The sequence below is a fragment of the Armigeres subalbatus genome, chromosome 1, assembly GCF_024139115.2.
Source record: "Armigeres subalbatus isolate Guangzhou_Male chromosome 1, GZ_Asu_2, whole genome shotgun sequence".
In the NCBI taxonomy this organism is placed as follows: Eukaryota; Metazoa; Arthropoda; class Insecta; order Diptera; family Culicidae; genus Armigeres; species Armigeres subalbatus.
The window spans coordinates 146,299,866-146,320,761 of record NC_085139.1 but is presented as its reverse complement, the minus strand read 5'-3'; the positions used below and the strand labels follow the sequence as shown (position 1 = coordinate 146,320,761).

The 20,896-nt window shown below is 38.4% G+C and overlaps 2 protein-coding genes across 2 annotated transcripts; both read right to left on the bottom strand.

Annotated features, from left to right (window-relative positions):
* Positions 1-664: 664 nt before the first annotated feature.
* LOC134207139 (odorant receptor 10a-like) lies at positions 665-1,951 on the bottom strand. Its single transcript, XM_062682860.1, has 3 exons — positions 1,085-1,951; positions 933-1,022; positions 665-877 (listed from the first exon to the last, which is right to left on the bottom strand). The coding sequence occupies exons 1-3, from the start codon at positions 1,949-1,951 to the stop codon at positions 665-667; spliced, it is 1,170 nt and encodes a 389-aa protein (XP_062538844.1).
* Positions 1,952-10,692: 8,741 nt separating this feature from the next.
* Positions 10,693-11,982, bottom strand: LOC134207131 (odorant receptor 10a-like). Its single transcript, XM_062682853.1, has 3 exons — positions 11,116-11,982; positions 10,968-11,057; positions 10,693-10,905 (listed from the first exon to the last, which is right to left on the bottom strand). The coding sequence occupies exons 1-3, from the start codon at positions 11,980-11,982 to the stop codon at positions 10,693-10,695; spliced, it is 1,170 nt and encodes a 389-aa protein (XP_062538837.1).
* Between the last annotated feature and the right edge of the window lie 8,914 nt (positions 11,983-20,896).

The following is a 20,896-nucleotide window of genomic DNA, read 5'->3' as shown; positions in this document are numbered from 1 at the left end:
CTAAACGTTTCAGTGGAAATATAAATCAAAATTAATAAGTTACCCAAGCAGCACACATGTTCCAAATGGCTTACTCATATCTGACTAACTTTAGTCTCAATCAAGTTGCTACAACCATTTTTGTCTGAGTTGTGCTGCTCGGGTACCCTCTGGTTGAGCTCAAATAGATTCCAAAAATGGAGGTTGGGGATGTTTTTTATGATTTCATCACGATTTAAGACTTGTAGGGCGATTTGAATAAATTTTAAGTTTTTCCCATACAAATTTCCATATAAACATAAATTGACTTCGCGCCACCTCTGAAACGACGCTAATAGACAAATGGGAGTTGGAATTTTCGAACATTTTTGAAATGTGAACTGCCCTAGAAAACATCCTGTGAACAGTTTTGCAGAAGAAAGTGGAGACCTATCTCTCTTCTGTGATTTTACACAGTCAATCTAAAACGCTGGTCATATATGACCCATACGTCCTGAAAGGGTTAACACAACGATTTAATCAAAAACCCCATTCCGTAATTCAGGGGCCGAATACTGAAAATTTGTGTGTGATAAGATAAGACATAAACTGTGATTACGTAGACGATACAATTTCTCATGAGCTAAATTATGAATAAATACATTACAAAACTAGGTGATAATTGAATGAAAACTAATGGATCATTTTATTCAACTATGAAACTATACAACATAGTAAAAGACGAATAGATCATCCGCATTATTTCGGTAAATGTTTCCACATTCAGAGGGCCTAAGCCTCGCACAAACATTTCAATAGGCATTTGTGTCTTGTACAAGAGAAACTGGAATGAGCGCTTTTCAGGGTTTGGTAGTAAATGCCATGGTGCATCGTATACCAGACTACAAATTCTGTCATTCTAGAAATAAAGTTAATGGTATTAGTATATATATTTCATGTGAAATACGTTTTACCATTAGTTGAATTAGAGTTCCGAGAACAGCATAGATGAAGAGCTGAAATAATGATGCTATGAGAAATCCATACGTTGCATACCAGTCGGACTAAAACGATAGAAGTAACACAATTATAATGATCTAAACAATTATATGAAAAACGCATATACCATCAATGCGAGAAATAAATTCAATGAAATCGTTACAATGCAAGATGCTACTTGCACTACACAAATACTTTCGTAGCACATTTTCAGAGAAGTTAGGAAGTCAACTACGGCCCTATGACTGACAAATAGTTCCCGCATCTCGCAGCGACAAAATGCCGAGTAATCTTTTGTTTTGTACTTGGCTTCGACGGAATGAAGTTTGTTGGCGAATGAATCGAAGTGAATTTGAAGGAGATCTGTGTATGTTACAATGTGGAAGACAAACATCATGAATCCCGTATCAGAGGAGAGAGCGCCGAATAAGCCATACACTTCAAGAAAAATGTGAATCATGTTGGTGAACCCATAGCCGTATGCTGAGTAGATATCGATGCCAGGTACCAGAAGAGGGAATATTGTAACCTTGGTATCTTTCAAGAAGTACATGTAAGCTGGGTAAAGCGAGAAAAGGAAAATCGAGGATAAGTACAACATTGAAGTCACTTTCACCAAAAGGAGTAGTTGGGTAACATTTTTCAAAACAACACTTTGTTCTCGCTCTGTTCCACGAAGATATTTGAAATAGATTGATTCTTTCAAATTTCTATGATTCATGTGGTACTGATTTCGATTAGCCAAAGTGAAAATCAGTTTCAATAAGCATTGACAGAAAAATCCGCCAAATGACATTGCCATCAGGACTTCCGTACTTCCTTCTGCCGAGATAAGCGAATTCACGGTTAACACAACGTAAAGTGCCATCAGAAAGAAGGTGAAGTAAGTTCTGAAGGACTTCTTGTATTCTGGATCCAATACGTCTAGTCCAATCACTGAGCAGAGACCTCGTACATATTTCGTATACAGCATGAACTTGTCCAAAGCTTCCATTTCGAGATAGTGATATGTTTAGTGCGTAGTTCAACCTGTTGTACTGGATACGATCTGAAACAAACTGGATAGTTTGAAACAGCAAACACTTGGAAAGCAAAGAACTTTTTTGCCGGGTATGATGTTTCAGTGGAATACAATCAACCGCATTTCGAATGCCACGTGCGTATAAACTCGTAGAATATCATAAATTTCTAATGAAATTTTATAGTGCAGATTATCATTCGTATTACCATTTGTTGAATTCCCTATGGCAGTTGTAGTTTTGTCTATCTTCATCAGTTTATTAGCTTTCCAAGTGTTTGCTGTTTCAAACTATCCAGTTCGTTTCAGGTCGTATCCAGTACAACAGGTTGAATTACACACTAAACATAACACTATATCGAAATGGAAGCTTTGAACAAGTTCATGCTTTGATAAAGTTCATTCGTTGCCAATCAAGAAATGATATAAACACTTTAATTAAAAGTGAGATTGTCGGATTAAGGCAATAAGTCCAACAACAGGTTAAACCACTCTGTGAAAATGCATTGAAATGAACACGTTAATGTCTTAAGAACAAATCGGTCATATACGTATTTACCTGATGGGCCACAGGTCCTCTTCGATGGGCTTACGCAAAATGGAGTGATCTGCGACAATGGTACCGCTTCTTCGTACACCAGATGTCCTAATCAGTGACGGGAAATGTCATTTCGATGTCATGGGACTTATTTGCTAATAACTTTTTTCACACATTATTCACAATTTCGTTTTATATATAAACATGTAGCCCTCAAATGACCCTATAACTTTTTCTAATAGGTCATTTCTCTAAATCTGATACTGGCGGCGTGAGTGCCGAATTAGTGTCAAATGACATTAATGTCATGACATTCCGTGACATTATTTTAAATTCACTCCCATGGCTAAGACTTTGTATTGAGAACAATGATCTGTTCTACAAAGTTCTAGGATCTTTTAAGCATTATATGTTAATCAAAAAATCCGAATTGTTAATAACTTCTGAAAAAAGTTATTAGCAAATTAGTAATTGCAATCCCACGACATTTTTTTGACATTTCCCGTCACTGGTCCTAATCACTCCCTCGAACACTATATTGAACAGTAGTTTCATGAGTGAACCGCCCTACTTTAATCCATCTAAGATTACAAATGATGTAGAAAAGAGCATGAGCATGAGCATGAGCATGATTGACCGCCCACGGTTGCTACTCCGTTATTGCCAGGCCAGCTGCAATTACACAGAGAACCAACAGATGATGTTTGGGGCTAACATCATCCTCAATGTGTAAGAACTGGTGACCCAATATAAAGCAATACCAGCGCCGGCCGTGTCCGAATGCAGGTCAATTAAGGAATGGGTAGGAAAATGTTGACGTGATACTCGCTTTGATGGAAGCCGACGAGTCATCTGCACTTCCACGAGAAATCACTGGGATGTTGGAAGATATGGGGTAGGGCATGTAGCGGGGTTCGTCTTGGTAAACGGCATGCTGTGTATAACGTGTAGTTTGACTATCGCGCATTAATTAGTTCAATTACTAACCGCACTAAGTAGAACAAAAACAACGTGCTCTCGAGACCGTTCTGTTTTAAACAAACATAAAAATCTGTGGCCTCGAGACCGTTCTACTTTTTAAGAGAACACTATTTTAAAAACTATTTTACCTTCATGGTATCGCGACAAAGAAAAACTAATACAATGCTAGCCCGGTGGCTTCTGCATACTGAGGATCGCGCTTCTACGACCGAACCGACACACTCTCAAGAACTGTATCAACTTTCATTTTTACCTGGATTGTCCCGAGAAAATCTCGCACAATGTAAGCTTGGTAACTTTTGCATACCGAGATACGCGTAACTTGAACCGAACCGACGCGCACTTTAACACGATCTTTCAAGCACTATTTCATGAGATAATAAAAATCTATCATAATTACTTATAATAGCTTCGTGATATATTGCATTATCTCAATAACCCCGTGAAAACTCATACACAACTTATTTAAACCAAGAAAATAAAACTTTACATAACAACGTTACTGACACCACTTCTAGACAGAATGTTTATAAACACTTAACTCATTTTTAAAACATACTTTCTTTTTTTGTATAATCCTACAACGACCACAAATCAGGAAAATAATCGACCTTTAATTGTCCAGAAACGTATTCATAACAACGAAACCTGTTGGGTTAACAATTCTTTGATTAACTTATATTTTAAAATTTTTCGGTGTATAAGGTGACTGGTCAGATCACATGCACTAAAAAGTAATAATTTGCAGTAATGATTTTTGATTATCAGAAAAAATTCAACAATTCGGAAAAATAGCGAAAATCACAAGATGAGTACTCAGAGTTATCTAGGGAGATGAGAGAGCATTGGGTTTATATTTGTAAATATCAGAAGGAATATATCAGTTATTTTGTACCTACTATTTATTGGCGGTTTGTTGCTTTTTAAGCATTTTATTTGCATAAAATTCTACCCATACCAAATACTTTACAACAGAGTCACGATCAAATAATGTGTTGAACTGTGTTTAATTTTACATTTCGTTAGAATTTATTTACTTCCTATTGAATAATTATGGAAACTAGTAGTTTCAAACTACAATGAAGAATGGCGCGGTTGGAGCGATATGTTGTGTGCCAAATGTTCTGTACATTTTAGCGAATCCAGCCAGCTATTGATAACAACATGGTGATATTTTGTAGCAAATCTTGAATATGAATAAAACATTGTTGATTGCTGTTTAAAGTCGGCCAGGATTTAAAGTATAGCATTGATAGCCAGACAACGGGTCCTGTTTGCTTTTTGGTCGTCTTAAATTACTGTTTTACGATTTTTTTGTGTTTCTTAATGAGATATTTATGATTTTAGATGTTTGTGATAATAAGATATAAAGTAGACATGAAGTGCGTTCACCTTTTAATGAGTGTTTTATGTATGAAACTAGTGTAGAACATTATACCGTACGAAGATGATTATCAACAACAGAAGGATCCTCCTGTATGTATTCTACTATATATGACGTCAGTGTGATTTTGGATGTTCAAATCTAGGATTGAGCTTTATCCGTTTAGTATTTGTAATAGATTGAAATGTAAATTTTAACCCTCTAAAAAAAGCGTTTGTTATCAGAAAAAGATCTGATTTAAAAAAAAAAATTAAACAAAATAGAGAATCGCTGGATGCGGGATGTATGATTATATGTTGGATTTGAAATAGATATGTTGATTATCTGACCGGTTCAAATAAGCAATTATTCAATTATATAATGATTGCATTCTGATCAGATCAGACTGTTGGGAATTTTTAAATTGTATCGGGTGATAGTAAAACTTTGTCACTTCTAAATGGTTCCAATACGGAAAAGATTAAAGAAAAAAGCAATACATATACAATACAAGAAATAATATGCACATAACTTGAAATAAGGTTAGCATGTAAGTCATTAAGTCAATCATAAATTATCCGACCAATCGAAATAATTTTGTATATACTTGATCTAATATGAATTTAAAAGCACTCACCGATGCTCATAAATCCTTTTCATACCAAACCTCTATCCGTACCTTTTCGTCCAATGGCAATGATTCCCAACTCACAGGTTCGTTCATTCGGACTCCAGTGCACCACGATGCCAGCCTTATTGGAGAAACGCTCATTCCCAACGGACAACCGACGATGCTGGGATGATGTTTTCAAGGCCAATAAAATAAAATGGCACGAATGGCATAACCGTTGCTAGATATTCCATAAGATTGTTTCGTTTATTCTAGGCAGTATTTCCGCTGGACGGGTTCTGCCAAAATCCCTCGAATTTCGTTGATTCCAGAGACAGAGGTAAAATGAATTTAATCTTCTTCATTTTATTCGAGTAGAGCAATTAAAAATGATTTGATTCTTGAAGTTTTGTAAGTTTGATAAGGATCAACTGCTTCGGAAAAGGCTTGCAAAATTTTGAAATTTGGCGGATCAAGAATAAAAATTATCAGCAGCAGAAAAAAACGTCAAGCAGCAATCGTTGCCTACTGTGATCTCGATTACAAATGATGTAGAAAAGAAAGGAAAAAAACATCTGCAACCCTTACACTGGATTTCGATCAGGGATTGAACTTATCATTTCATTATCATTTAGTATTCAGCCAATAACTTATTCCAGAGGCGGAATTTCAAAATGCGTTGTATGGCGGACTTCTAGCGCTGATTCCCCTCTACAACTTTGTCTAAGGGTTCTTTGCTCTATGTCTAATATTTACAGCGTGAAACGTTAGGAACACTCAATATACTAAATGATAATAAGTGTTATTATCATTTAGTATATAAAATGATACTAGCGTTTCCCGCGGTGAATATTAGACATAGAGCAATGTGCACTTAGACAACGTTGTAGAGGGGAATCAGCGCTAGAAGTCCACCATACAACACTTTTTAAAATTCCGCCTCTGGAATGAGTTATTGGCTGAATACTAAATGATAATGAAATGATAAGTTCAATCCCTGATTTCGATCCGTTCAATGTTACCCAAATCAGTCGTATTCGTATAAGCTTCGCCCGGAAACCATGTTCTATCATATTTTGCCATGATACTTTTAGTTTAACTAAATTCTATGTTGCTATGTTGCAAATCAAGTGATGTGCCTGTATGTGGTACTACCAGAATTCATCAAGGAGTTAAACATTTGATCCGTCGTTGATCGACTGTCATGAAAGTGCCTTTTCGTGAAGATGGGGTAAATGAGGTAATTTGACATAATATTCTCAATCCAGTTGAAAACCGGAATTGGGGGATAGCGAAGTTGGATTTTTCTCAAAATCCGTACGTTAAACCTAACTTCGGAAGTGGTGCGCTGTTTTTATATCGCGATGCGCTATTCAGCGCACCACTTCCGAAGTTAGGTTTAACGTACGGATTGTGAAAAAAATCCAACTTCGCTAGCACCCAATTTCGGGTTTCAACTGGATTGAGTATATTGTGCAGAACTTCGTAACGCTGCTCATTAAGGTGGTCTGTCCCCGCAGCTTTATTGTTTTGACGTAAAGTACGTCTAAGGGGAAGACTCGGATACCGGGTGTAAAACGGAAATTTCCCAATTTGAGGCCGTCACGAAATTAGGAAAGATTTCAAACGCTTATAGCGTCTTTATCTTTTGATCAATCCATTCGGAAACTTTCCAGCAGTTTGCTAATTCAATCGATACTATTCATTATCATCGTTAAGCTATTGAAAATGTCTTTTCAAACCTGATTAAAAAATCTGAAATAGTCAATCCCGTTCATGCATCCCCAACACGGACATCACATCAGATTGATGTAAGGCAGCGGTTCTCAACCTTTTTCTTGAGAGGTACCCCTTCGAACTTTTGCCTATATTGAGGTACCCCCTATTTTGTTCGCTCTTCAACAGACAGAACTAACTGCGCTCCAAAAAAATGTCTGAAATGTTCGTAATTCCGTGAAAGTTTCCAATGTAATTTACGTTTAGACATAATTACAACTTTGATGGCATTTGGAGTCTTCCGAGCCTCTTAAATAAGGCTTCCGAGCCTCTAAAAAGGAGGCTCAAGATCATCTTGAAAAGAGGCCTTCAAGCCTCTTGAAAGAATAATTTCGAACCTCTTGAAAGAATGTTTCCAATCCTTTTGAAAGGACGCTTCTAAACCTCTTGAAAGGAGGGTTTTCGAAATCCTTGAAAGGAGGCTTCTGAGCCTCTTAAAAGGAGGCTTCCGAGCCTCTTGGAAGGAGCCTTTGAAAGGAGGCTTCCGAGCCTTTTGAAAGGAGGCTTCCGAGCCTCTTGAAAGGAGGCTTCCGGGCCTCTTGAAAGGAGGCTTCTGAGCCCCTTGATAGAAGGCTTCTGAGCCCCTTGATAGAAGGCTTCCAAGCATCTTGAAAGGAGACTTCCAATCCTCTTGAAAAAAGGCTTTCGGAGCCTTTCGAAAGGAGGCTTACGAGCTGCTTGGAAGGAAGCTTCCAAGTCTCTTGCAACGAAGCTATTGAGCCTTTCAGAAAAATGCCTTCATGCGTCTCGAATGAAGTCTTTCGAACCTTTAGATTCTATATTACAGATCTGAAACATATTCTTAACATATTATTCAACATTTTGTCTCGAACAGGTGGATTACATTGAAGATTGTCTATTCTACGTTTTGTCCCTTTGTTTATTTTGTCTCACAGCCCTATATTTAGTGTACTGGTTGGGGTAAGCAGGATTCAAAAGTCTTTGATCGATCGCCATTCATGTTATGTACAATGCAAAGTTTTAGAATAAAAAATTATTGAAACTTTATCAACAAGTTTGTATTGAAATTGTTATACGTCCGCCATTACGCATCTTTTTCCGGGGTACCCCCTAGGGCCAGCGAAGGTACATGTACCCCAGGTTGAGAACCACTGATGTAAAGTACGGGCTTTTTAAGCCCACTGCATCGTTTCCATGTGTATAAAAAGCCTCGTGTTGCGCTACCGCGCGTCGTTTTTATTCAGGATTGCACGGAGAGCGGACCAGTGCATCCAGAAGTGGTCCCACCGACAATGGCTGGCGCAGCGGTGGTAGACCGGATGAAAAGTGGTGGAGCTCGGTGGCGTCCGTAGCGCCGAATCATCGGATGGCGGTCACTCAGTCCAGTGGTTGCTGTTAGTGAGGCACATAAGTGGAAATAAATCGGTTCTTTTCAGGACCACCATTATATTTGGGAAGAAGGTTAAGTAGAAATAATTTTTCTAAAGTGCAACTGCAAGGAAGTAGGAACTTATTTCCCCAAATGATCCACTTATTAGTGTTATTTAAGACTTCTCGTATATTTCTTAACCCTTCTGAACGAACGAGAAAGGCACCATCACCGCTAGATGGATTAATCAGGGTTTTGTCTAATAGATGTTGATTTGGATGTAATTGAAGAATTTGCTCCGTATTCTCAATACACAGATCCGTTACTACGAAACCATTTTCATGCTCTGTATTTTAATGCAATGTTAGTCGTGGGATCCACGTGTCTAAGTTCACGTTTTCTGGATCAAGGCCATCGGACTTCTTGGAAAGCGGCCGCATTCATTCCAACCTTCTGCAGTTCACGAGGAAAAAGGCTGATTCGTCCAGGTTTTTTTAGGATCCAAGCAAAACATTATTTTATCTTCTTTCTCTAACTAAAGCGATATAGCGATATACCATTTATTTGTCGCAAGATACAAAACAGATGATGCTTCAGCCAGTCATCTGACGACCCATGGAAACGTGAGATAGGAACTTGTGGGGACCAGAGCTGTATTGGACGCTTCTTCCTTGAAATCAACCCACAACAGGACCTATCGCAACATTTTTGAAATAACAAACTTAACATGGTTTATGTGGAAATCCTCAAGTGGTCAAAGTGAAACCAGCAAGCTAACATGTTTTTGCTGAACATTGTAACTTTCTATCTCTTATAAAACAAAAGTTATTCAAATATTATGATTTTTCATAGGTTTACAAGTTTTTATCACAGCATTCGAGAAGACTCTTGTCGACGAAAGTTTTCAATGTCAGTAGAAAAATGAAATGAGCGATTTTCAGCATATCGTAAGAAATTTGCGACTTTTTGCAATTAAGGGAGTAATCACAAGTGGAAATACCTCTAAGAATATGTATAATTTAAAGAACTTTTGTTGTATGTGAGATGGAATGTTACAATGTTCAGCAAAAACATGTAATTTTGCTTGTTTAACAACTTTGTAGAAGAGACGGAAAATAGTAAAAATCATTGGAAAGAGTTAGAATGAAAAATTAGATTTTTATGGAATTTTTACATAAAACGTCTTAAGTTTGTTATATATAAGAGATCGAAACTCGGGATGTTCAGCAAAGTTGCTCATATTAACATTTGCTACAAGTTTGCGGAAGACACTACGTGTCTATCTCATTCTGGTGGAAAAATAATTTCCTCAGCTAACTTTTAGGGGGATTAATCATCAAACTGTTTTTATCGAAAGATGCGCTCCTAAATATCTTGAACAAACCCTATATCCAAAATCAACAGTTTTCGAGTTTTTGTATTTCGATCGTGAAAATGATGAAATAAAACACTGTGCATAGTAAGAAACAGTTCTCCTCAAGGGCCATGTTGCTATGATGTAACGCTCTTGGAGAAGATAAGAGACGATTCAAAGTTGAGGAGCTCGGGTGAGATCGTGGTAAGACCAGTGGTGGAAAACTGTGAATCTGTTCCCCAAGACAAAAGCCTAGCGTTAAGGCCCTTCGACCAGCGCGCAGCAGTGTCTATAACGTGGATGTGACTGAGCTAACAAGAAGGGTGGTACCGGATAATGACTGTACAGCAACGAAGGGTGTCCAGTCCATTGACATTGGCCATTGCAAAAATAGCGAAGCTAAAAGTGAAGCAAGCACTATGTCCGGATGGCACATCTGGATTAGGCCACAGCGCAATCCGCCGTCTTTTAAGCATATTGGTATGCAAGTTAGATACACTGAAAAAGAACTACATTTTTAACGGGCTAAAGATACAAACAATGGCAAGAAAAATGATTTCCAAAACTGTTTTCAAGAATTATCTTGATTGTCCTCTTTCCGACGTTCCGAGTATTGGAGTATTATGGCTTCAGCCTCACGACATAAGAAATCGAAAATGGTATTTAACTTCGATTAGAACCATCTTTATTTTCTTTTAAGCTTTGCACTCATTGGTAGACATAAGTAAAATAAGTGATGAACCAATGCAATCCTGAAAACCTATTCTATTCGACTATGAAACTATACAACATAGTGAAAGACGAATAGATCATCCGCATTATTTCGGTAAATGTTTCCACGTTCAGAGGACCCAAACCTCGCACAGACATTTCAATAGGCATTTGGGTTTTGTACAAAAGGAACTGAAATGTGCGCTTATCAGAGTTTGGAAGTAAATGCCATGGTGCATCGTATACCAGAATACGAATTCTTTCATTCTAGAAATAAAGTTTGAGTTAAGTTTAAATGTATTATATACTGTGTGTTAAATGCATTTTACCATTAGCTGAATTAGGGTTCCTAGAACGGCATAAATGAAGAGCTGAAATACTGATGCAATGAGAAATCCATACGTTGCGTACCAATCAGACTAAAATGATGAAAATACGGAATTATCTAGAACTGCAAAATTATATAAACGTATATACCATTAATGCGAGAAGTAAATTCAATGAAATAGTTACAATGCAAGATGCTACTTGCACTACACAAATACTTTCGTAGCACATTTTTAGGGAAGTTAGGAAATCAATAATGGCCCTATGACTGACATATAGTTCACGCATCTCACGGCGACAAAATGCCGCGTAATCCTTTGTTCTGTACTTGGCTTCGATGGAATGAAGTTTGGTAGCGAATGAATCGAAATGAATTTGTAGGAGGTCTGTGTACGTCAAAATGTGGAAAATAAACATCATGAATGCCGTATCAGAGGAAAGAGCGCCAAATAAGCCATACACTTCAAGAAAAATGTGAACCATATTGGTGAACCCATAGCCGTATGCTGAGTAGATATCGATGCCAGGTACCAGAAGAGGGAATATGGTAACCTTGGTATCTTTCAAGAAGTACATGTAAGCTGGGTAAAGCGAGAAAAGGAAAATCGAGGATAAGTACAACATTGAAGTCACTTTCACCAAAAGGAGTAGTTGGGTAACGTTTTTTAAAACAACACTTTGTTCTCTTTCTGTTCCATGAAGATATTTGAAATAGATTGATTCCTTCAAATTGGTATGATTTATGTGGTACTGATTTCGGTTAGCCATAGTGAAAATCAATTTCAATAAGCACTGGCAGAAAAAACCGCCAAATGACATTGCCATCAAGACTTCCGTACTTCCTTCAGCCGTAATAAGCGAGTTCACGGTTAACACAACGTAAAGCGCCATCAGAAAGAAGGTGAAGTATGTTCGGAAAGACTTTTTATACTCTGCACCCAATACGTCTAGTCCAATCACTGAGCAAAGACCCCGTACATATTTCGTATACAGCATGAATTTGTCCAAAGCTTCCATTTCGTGAAAGTGATATGTTTACTGCGTAGTTCGACCTGTTGCACTGGATACGACCTGAAACAAACTGCATAGTTTGCGTTTGAAGTAGAAAGAAATTGAAAAATAATGAACTTTTTTGCTGGACATGTTTCAGTGGAATGCAATTAACCGTATTTAATATGCCACAAACGTATAAACTCGCAGAATATCATGAATTTCTAATGAAATATCATGGCTCAGATTAGAATTCGTTATTTACGGTGCTAGCCACAGTATGTCCTTCGTTAGAGTAACATGGTGGTGCTGAAAATTAAATGAACACTTATTTTTATTGAAAGTGTCGTTCTGATTCGGATTACAAATATCGATTTGATTCGAAAGCGGAAAGATATAATTTTAGTGCAGAAAGGATTCCTTGCAGCTGATGATCTTTGTTGTCTTTTGCAGCGCTGACATGATTAAGCAGTTCAGTAAAGCATCCATCATATTTCATCAACAGAAGCACATACACTTAATTTCACCAACATAATTTTTTTTTTATTCTTTGTTTGAGTGATTCTTAAGGTTTACAAAGTTCCTCACTTTCCACCAACATCAGTCACCAACAAAAAAGTATATATGGGAGATTGGCAGCGAATTGTACTGTTTTAAAATAAGATTTTCATTCAAACGTATCTGTAAAGTTACTGTAATGTACAATAATCTATTTTTCATCTTCCTTCCATCAATATCAAAAATATTCTTGAGTTCGGGACTTGAGATGTAAAAAACATACTTCCTGATGGTCACTGGAAGTATACCCCTCAACCCCACCGCGCGGTACTCTGAGCGTTGACGTTTGGCCTGTTAGTAAACCGGGATCCAAAGTCAATTGCCCACGCGTTGAAGTCACCTGCTACTGCTAACGATTTTAAAGCAGTTAAGACCACCCAAGTGTACTAAACTGTATTCCATCGTGGAGTACAGTAGCAACTTCAAAGGAAACACCGTTTACCTTTGCTATAATGAAACCCTAAACGTCAGGACAAGACAAGTCCAGTCCACAAGTCCAGATGGCCACTGTTCTGGACTTATCCGCAATCCAACTGCCGTTTCCAGCAGGGATGGGGTATTGTTCGAACAGTAATAGAACATCAGCTTTACACTCTATAACCGACTGCTGTAGCAGCAGTTGTGCTGCCTCGCAGTGGTTTAAGTTTGGGTGAGTTACTTGCATATCTGGACCCTTCTAGAAGCCGAACAGGCCTGAACACTGGTGACGTGTATGGGGAACAGATCAGATGCCTCGGTGCCGTCTGACAGGTGCGAGCTTGATGGTCATCTGCTCTACACCTATGGCATAGCTTACTACGATTGGGTCCCATACAGTCGAATGACTTATGATTATAACCAAGGCACCTGTAGCAGGCCTGTGGCGTATGTTCAACAAACATACCGACTAGCACACCTTCAGTTCAGATTTTCCCAGCATCTTCTTGGCGTCAGCCAATGGTACATGGAATGAGGCCAGCTGCACTCCCACAAAGTCTTCCCACAACAGAATCTTGGAGTCCTGGATCTCACCGTTACCCTGATCTCTTGACGCGCCTGTCAGAAAGACCTTCGCACTAGAAGTCTATCATGCAACACATTTTGGAATTCAGCTTCTGGAATGAGTTATCGACAAACTACTAAATGCTTATAACTTGTTATATAAAACACATTTGATCTGTGAAATGAACGTTCTTTTCGTAGTTAGAATTCTTTGCAAGTACACCGGTTTTCTAACTAATTATCCTCTTCGCCTGGTTAGGGTACTTTTGTAAAAGAAACTCCCTCTAGGGTCAACAGAAACTGTATGCTAAAATCGTGCCGCGAACCTGCCGAATTTAACCAAGCTATTGTAAGGGCTCTCACTTGAACCCCTTCTTTCAGTACTTCCTCAGTCAACTTTTTAAACTCAGAACTTTTTTGAGCAGCGAAAATCTACCACCTTTCCACGTTCAACGGATGCAGTTGGCATCCCCTCCTAGGCCAGAAAGCTTCTCGTCACTTCTCATCTCCTTCAAGACATCGGCGTAGCTTTTATCGTCAGACTTGCGATAACCGCTTCACCTATGACACTTGGAAGGCTCACCCTGTACAACAATCCTGGTCATCTGCTGCACCTCTTATGGCTCGATGTTCCCTCCTCTTTGTCTTTTTAGGGCTTACGACCTCTCTTCAAGTATCTTCTCTTCTCGGAGGTACTATCTTCGGTTGAGCTTACTTAGCTTCGGAGTTGCACCGCTGGCTGGTAGCCAGGAGTTTACGAAGTTCCGCAGTCTTGCTCTCTCTGCCAGCCGCTTATTTTTAGTAAGGAGGCAGATCTATATTCCCAACCCCTTACTGGCCTCCAGCAGTTAGATCACTACTATAGTTAGAGCGGCTATCCATAAAGGATATGATTGCGTCCGTAACGTCGGCAATCACCTCCATTTTCTGTCCCCCGCTTTCATCGTGGTTGATCATCACTGTCTTGATGACCCTAGTTAGAGTAGTGCCGTAACTTTCCTTTGATTTACCGGACGTCACTCACTAACGCAGTTTTTCGTCGAGAAATGGTTTTGCAGAAAAAAAAAGTCTAATGAGAGATAACTATTTTTCCCTCACTACCAATTCCGAATTCTCACTTTCTTTGTATTTTTCGTGCCATCACCAATTGCAAAAAGAGTAGCCGTTATGAAACAAACAACGTAACTCTCATATACAGTCGATCTGGGGATTTAGCTTTAGTGACCGATTTAAACTCCGTTGCGATTATATTTTTTTTTGTAATTGTTTACCGAACATTTTCGCGAACAGTGTGAATGTTTTTCACTAAGGTACCCCGGGGCAAGTGGGACCTAAAAAAACGCTAGTTCAGCAAAAATGTCAACGCATACTTTGAAAACAAGGTGTTCCAGAACTTCAACCATGGATACATCATTATATGCTTCCGTTGTTGATGTGTAGACGTGTTGGAAGCCATATATTCAATTACAAAACATATTGATAGGGAATGAAATAAACTCACCTGTATGGCCCACTTACCCCTTAAAACGGGGCAAGTGGGACCTATTCTGTTTTATACTGTCGAACCAAACTATTTAAAGGAATATATAATGTTCATATTTTTTCTGAGTCGTAGTATTTTTTGATCATGGACGAAGGTTGGTTGCTTGTCGATCTTTTGTTTTTGTAACAAGAAAGAAAACATTATATAGCAGATATGAACACAAGGCAACAGCCGATGTACTGTTTAATTGGCTCTTGTCTTGCTTCCCATTAGATATCTTTTGTACCAAATGTTTTAGGTGGAAAGGATAAGCAAATCTTTATTCACCATTCGAATGAATATTTCTCTGTTTGGAACACAAATTTTTACATAAATCAGTACTTCAAAAGAAACGTTTTTATTAAGGCGATGCGCAGGTTGTAATGCAATATACACATAATGCAAAGTACACATTTGTTAATTAACTATACAATATATTAACAACAAAATCAACGATATCAAAATGCATCTGATTCAGATCTATGTGATATATGAATGTTGAAGTTATTTTTCACTAGACTGCGGTCTAAAAACAGTTAAAATGGCTCTATCGAAAATGTTGTTCACTTGCCCCACGTATGTTGAAACTCGAGGGCAAGTGAAAATTGCAGATTTTGGCTTTAATTAAAACGTTTAAATCGTTTTCGACGTCAATCAATTATTTAATTGCTCAAACTATTCACCTTCCACATCTATAATAAATTAAGAAACGACTATTCTGTTGGAAATCCATTGAATAAAAATAAAAGCAATAGCTTTTACCGATAGTATAAAGTCATGATCATGCAATAGCACTAGCATGGTGTCTCAAATGGTTTTAATTCCAAATATTTTTGTGTCGGCTCTATTCGTTGATAGTCCTGCTTCATCTTTCTAGAACATTGTTACCACTAACAACGTTTATCGATTCATTGGCAGCCATAGTACCCACTTACCCCGTATTTTCACTTGCCCCGGGGTACCTTATATACTACAAAAAAATATTCTCCTTCAACCCGAAAATCGCTTGATTTTATTTCATCGAGAAAATTTAGATTTATTCAGGAGATCGTAACCTTTTTCAGGCGCTAGATTGCACGTTCTAAGATTACGATAGTAATGACGACTTTTTTTACCAGTTCATTTATTTGATAGGCTCAGTCGTGTGTGACACTTTTCGGAGTCACAATTCTCAAGTATGATATTTTTTACAACGCATATCATCTAATTTTAACAGTTAGTTGGGAGGGAACATAGACCATAATACTCTCAGCGACTCAAGGTTAAACATTACTTAATACAGGATGGAAGGGGTAGGAATTCAACTTTAGGTTATTTTAGTTGCTTGGCGTTTGACATTGAAAACAGTTTTGCGTGGCGTCGCGCTCGATTTTGGTTCGTCAGGGAGCATCTTTCGGATGGCCAGCAAGGATGTTATCGATCATTTAGTAATTTGCGTTCGATCAATTAGTAGATTGTCAATAACTCATTCCAAAAGCTGAATTTCAAAATGAGTTGAATGGTGGACTTCTAGTGCGAAGGCTTTTCTACAACTTTGCCCAATAGTTCGTTGTTTGAATTCCACTAGTAACGGAGCTATAGCTATAGTTAGGGTAACTTAAACTAAATGATAACAAAATTCCAATCATTTAGTTTAAGTTACTACAACTAGAATTATAACTCCGTTAATAATCGAAATCTAACAACGGAGTATTAGGCAGAGTTGTAGAAAAACCTTCGCACTAGAAGTCCACCATACAACACATTTCGAAATTCAGCTTTTGGAATCAGTTATGAACAAACTACTAAATGATCCAACGCAAACTACTAAATGATCGATAACATCCTTGATGGCCAGAGCTTCGTGGTACACGGTACACGGTACAAAGAAACAGAAGTAATGAAGACTTCGTCATGCATAATGTGGACACAAAATTACACTTGTTTAAAAATTCTAAATACAGTGCCTATCTGTTTTAGCAAACAAAGTAAACACTAAATGTTCGCTTCAGAAACAAACATTTCATCGAAGCACAGGAACTTTTCCTTAATCGTTTTGATCGCAGCAAATTGAATTCGACGGAGTTTTTTTTTCCATTGTCTCTTATCAGTGCCATTTTTTACCTTCAAAGTGGATATCAAGGTTTATATTTTGGACTATGTACGTATGTTAAAACAGGATCGTATTTTCGGGTCTTGAAACTCTAAAACATTCTTGGTACATACTATCAAAACCGGGTTTTTACAAGTTTCAATTTCGAACTGAACTTATTCGAGAGTTAGCGGGTATTTTTCTGAAAAGCTTTTATTATTGGCAGTCAGTATTTGACTGAACAACGGAATGAGGAACTGAATATCGTAACCAGAATTCACGGTAATATTGATTGGGAAATTTAACTGAACATTTTCTTGATATATTGTCTCAATTGAATCCTTACTATCAATGTAAATTCATCATTAATGAAATAATTCTTGCTGTCTGCACCATTGGTAATCTTTCATTTAAGAACTGCTAACTTACGTTCCCGATATTCAATTTCTCTGCCTGCCATTAAGCATCAGTTGTGCTGAATGAACATAATTGCCGGGATATTCTATAACATTTTTTGAAAGTCTTCTTGTAGATTTTCACGACCTGACAGTGAGGGAAAATAGTAATATCTCACCAGGCCTTTATCTGACCCGCAAAATGATTTCTCGGCGAAAATATGCATGAGAGTAAGCATTTTCTGCTCGTGAGTAAAAGTGAGCATTAGCAGTCATTAAAAAAATTCTTCAAGTTTCATTCAGTCTCAGTGTGTCAGATTCGCTGGATGGTAATGCGTCATCCGTCCTTCTACACTCAATTCCACGCACCAAAAGCATAAAAAGGTTGGAAGCAAAGATCTAACAGCTAAATACGGCAATCTAATCTCATCACTTGCTTCCCATACAGGCTAACAAGTCTGTTCACGTTTTCATATAGCAGAGATCACCCAAAATACGTGTTATCTTTCCCCCACCTATTTGTAAGGACGTGGCCGTGGCTCTTGTTGATAAATGAAATACACAATTGCAATGTAAAAATGGTGAATCAATCTAAGCAGCGAACCATAAGACTTAGTGTCCGCTTTCATATAAAGCTTCGAAAACTTACCATACTGGCCCTAATTTGCCCCATTGCACCTTAATAAATATATAATCAATGTAAAATATGACGTAGAATACTCAACAGCTTTCCAAACTCCTTAAAAACCATCTGTGTTTTAGGGTCAAACAAATCTGAAAAATCTGTGATCTGCATAACTAATCTTGAATTAAATCTGTGAATCCTTTCAAAGTACAAATATACAATGACAACAAAAACTTTTAGAAATATTATGAAAATCAAGCATAAGTATTAAATTGCAATCTTGTTGTATTTTTGCTATGCATGCAAGCATGAAGTATTTATGCCCTTATTGGTGGGGTAATCTTCACTTCCTTAACTTTTCAATGAGGGACCGACTGTTTACTTCGATGACATTTACTTCCAGGGTGCAGCAGCTGTAAAAAGTGTAGACATCAACCTTCCGTACACCATGTTTACGGTACTCGTGACTGGGTGGCGATACTGGCATTTCTATCTGTGTTGTTAAACCTGCTACTCTATGTTTTGAGATTTTCATAATTTTCACCATGAGCTCATGGAAGAATGGTAGTTTGAAATCGATAAAATGTATGGAAAAATCAGGTATTTTGCAAATTTATGGAAAATGGTGGTGTTTTAGAAGAAAGTAGTGATAAGGAATGAAGTATGAGGTGAAAAGATTATCTCCTGCACTTAGTGTGCACTGATTAGTAGTTTTATAGTGATGAAATTTCGATTTTACTACCATTGAAAAAACGCCATCTCTTGCATTGAACGTTTTGACTGCTACCTTATTGGACAGAGCTTCAAACCAAGACAATTTGCTTTAAAAACACGCATGTCATAGCTAAAGTACGAAAGGCCCTCTATATTATTCATTGAAAACCAGCTGACGTGTACTTTTTCTACTGCGATGCATAGATTTATGGTTCATATCCTGGCTAATACGTATCGATAAAAAAGATTTTTGATTCCATGAAATGCGTTCTCTGTATCATGACGATGTTAATCATCTTATTTATTTATTTATTCAGACTAAGGCCGAAGTGGCCTGTGCGGTATATAAGAGTCTTCTTCATTCGGCTCGGTCCACGTCGCCAACCACGCAGTCTACGGAGGGTCCGCAAGTCATCTTCCACCTGATCGATCCACCTTGCCCGCTGCGCACCTCGCCTTCTTGTGCCCGTCGGATCGTTGTCGAGAACCATTTTCACCGGGTTACTGCCCGACTTTCTGGCTACGTGCCCGGCCCACCGCAGCCGTCCGATTTTCGCGGTGTGAATGATGGATGGTTCACCCAGCAGCTGATGCAACTCGTGGTTCATTCGCCTCCTCCACGTACCGTCCGCCATCTGCACCCCACCATAGATGGTACGCAGCACTTTCCTTTCGAAAACTCCCAGTGCGCGTTGGTCCTCCACGAGCATCGTCCAGGTCTCGTGTCCGTAGAGGACTACCGGTCTAATGAACGTTTTGAAGATTGTCAGTTTGGTACGACGGCGAACTCGATTCGATCGGAGCGTCTTGCGGAGTCCAAAGTACGTAGGATTTCCAGCCACTATGCGTCTCCGAATTTCTCTGCTGGTATCATTTTCGGCAGTCACCAGTGAGCCCAAGTACACAAATTCTTCTACCACCTCGATTTCGTCACCACCGATGCAAACTCGCGGTGGGTGGCTCACATTGTCTTCTCTTGAACCTCTTCCTATCATGTACTTCGTCTTCGACGTGTTGATGACTAGTCCGATCCGCTTGGCTTCCCTCTTCAGTCTGATGTAGGCTTCCTCCATCTTCTCAAAGTTACGTGCCATAATATCTATGTCGTCGGCGAAGCCAAATAGCTGGACGGACTTATTGAAAATTGTACCACTCGTGTTAATCCCTGCTCTTCGTATTACTCTTTCCAAAGCGATGTTGAATAGCAGACACGAAAGACCATCACCTTGCAGTAACCCTCTGCGCGTTTCGAAGGGACTCGAGAATGCCCCTAAAACTCGAACTACGCACATCACCCGATCCATCGTCGCTTTGATCAACAGTGTGAGTTTATCCGGAAATCCGTGTTCGTGCATTAGCTGCTAGTCTCGATCGATTGTATCATATGCGGCTTTGAAGTCGATGAATAGATGATGTGTGGGCGGGCACGTTGTATTCGCGGCATTTCTGCAGTACTTGGCGAATGGCGAACACCTGGTCTGTGGTGGAGCGTTCGCCCATAAAACCCGCCTGGTACTGCCCCACGAACTCCCTTGCAGTTGGTGCCAGTCGACGGCATAAAATTTGGGAGAGTACCTTGTAGGCGGCATTCAGCAATATGATTGCGCGGTAGATGTTAATCATCTATGGACCTTATTTTCATTCTCAAACTACGAATAAATAATTGAAATCAGTGTCTCCTGCTGATTTACAATATACAAAGACCTCTAATAGTCTATACCCCTAACCAAAAGAATTTTCATCTGTTTTTTTTTTTGAAAATTTGTATTTTTAAGCAACTCATCTGAAGAATGCATGTAAGTATTCAGTGTTTACTACTTAAGTTTTTAAATCTCATTTGAAAATGATCACAAACTGCGCTACTTGGTGCTATAGCTTTATGTATTTTATTGAAAAGTGTATGAAAGTATCAAAAGTTACAACTCAATTCGCGATATTTAAATATTAAATATCATTGTAATAATTTCACAATACTACAAACTTAAAATAAATCGCAGATTTCTGTGAAATTTCACCGAAATCTCAACAGCAGAACTTTTCAGTGAATAATTTTACAGATTTTCGGAAGGAAAAAT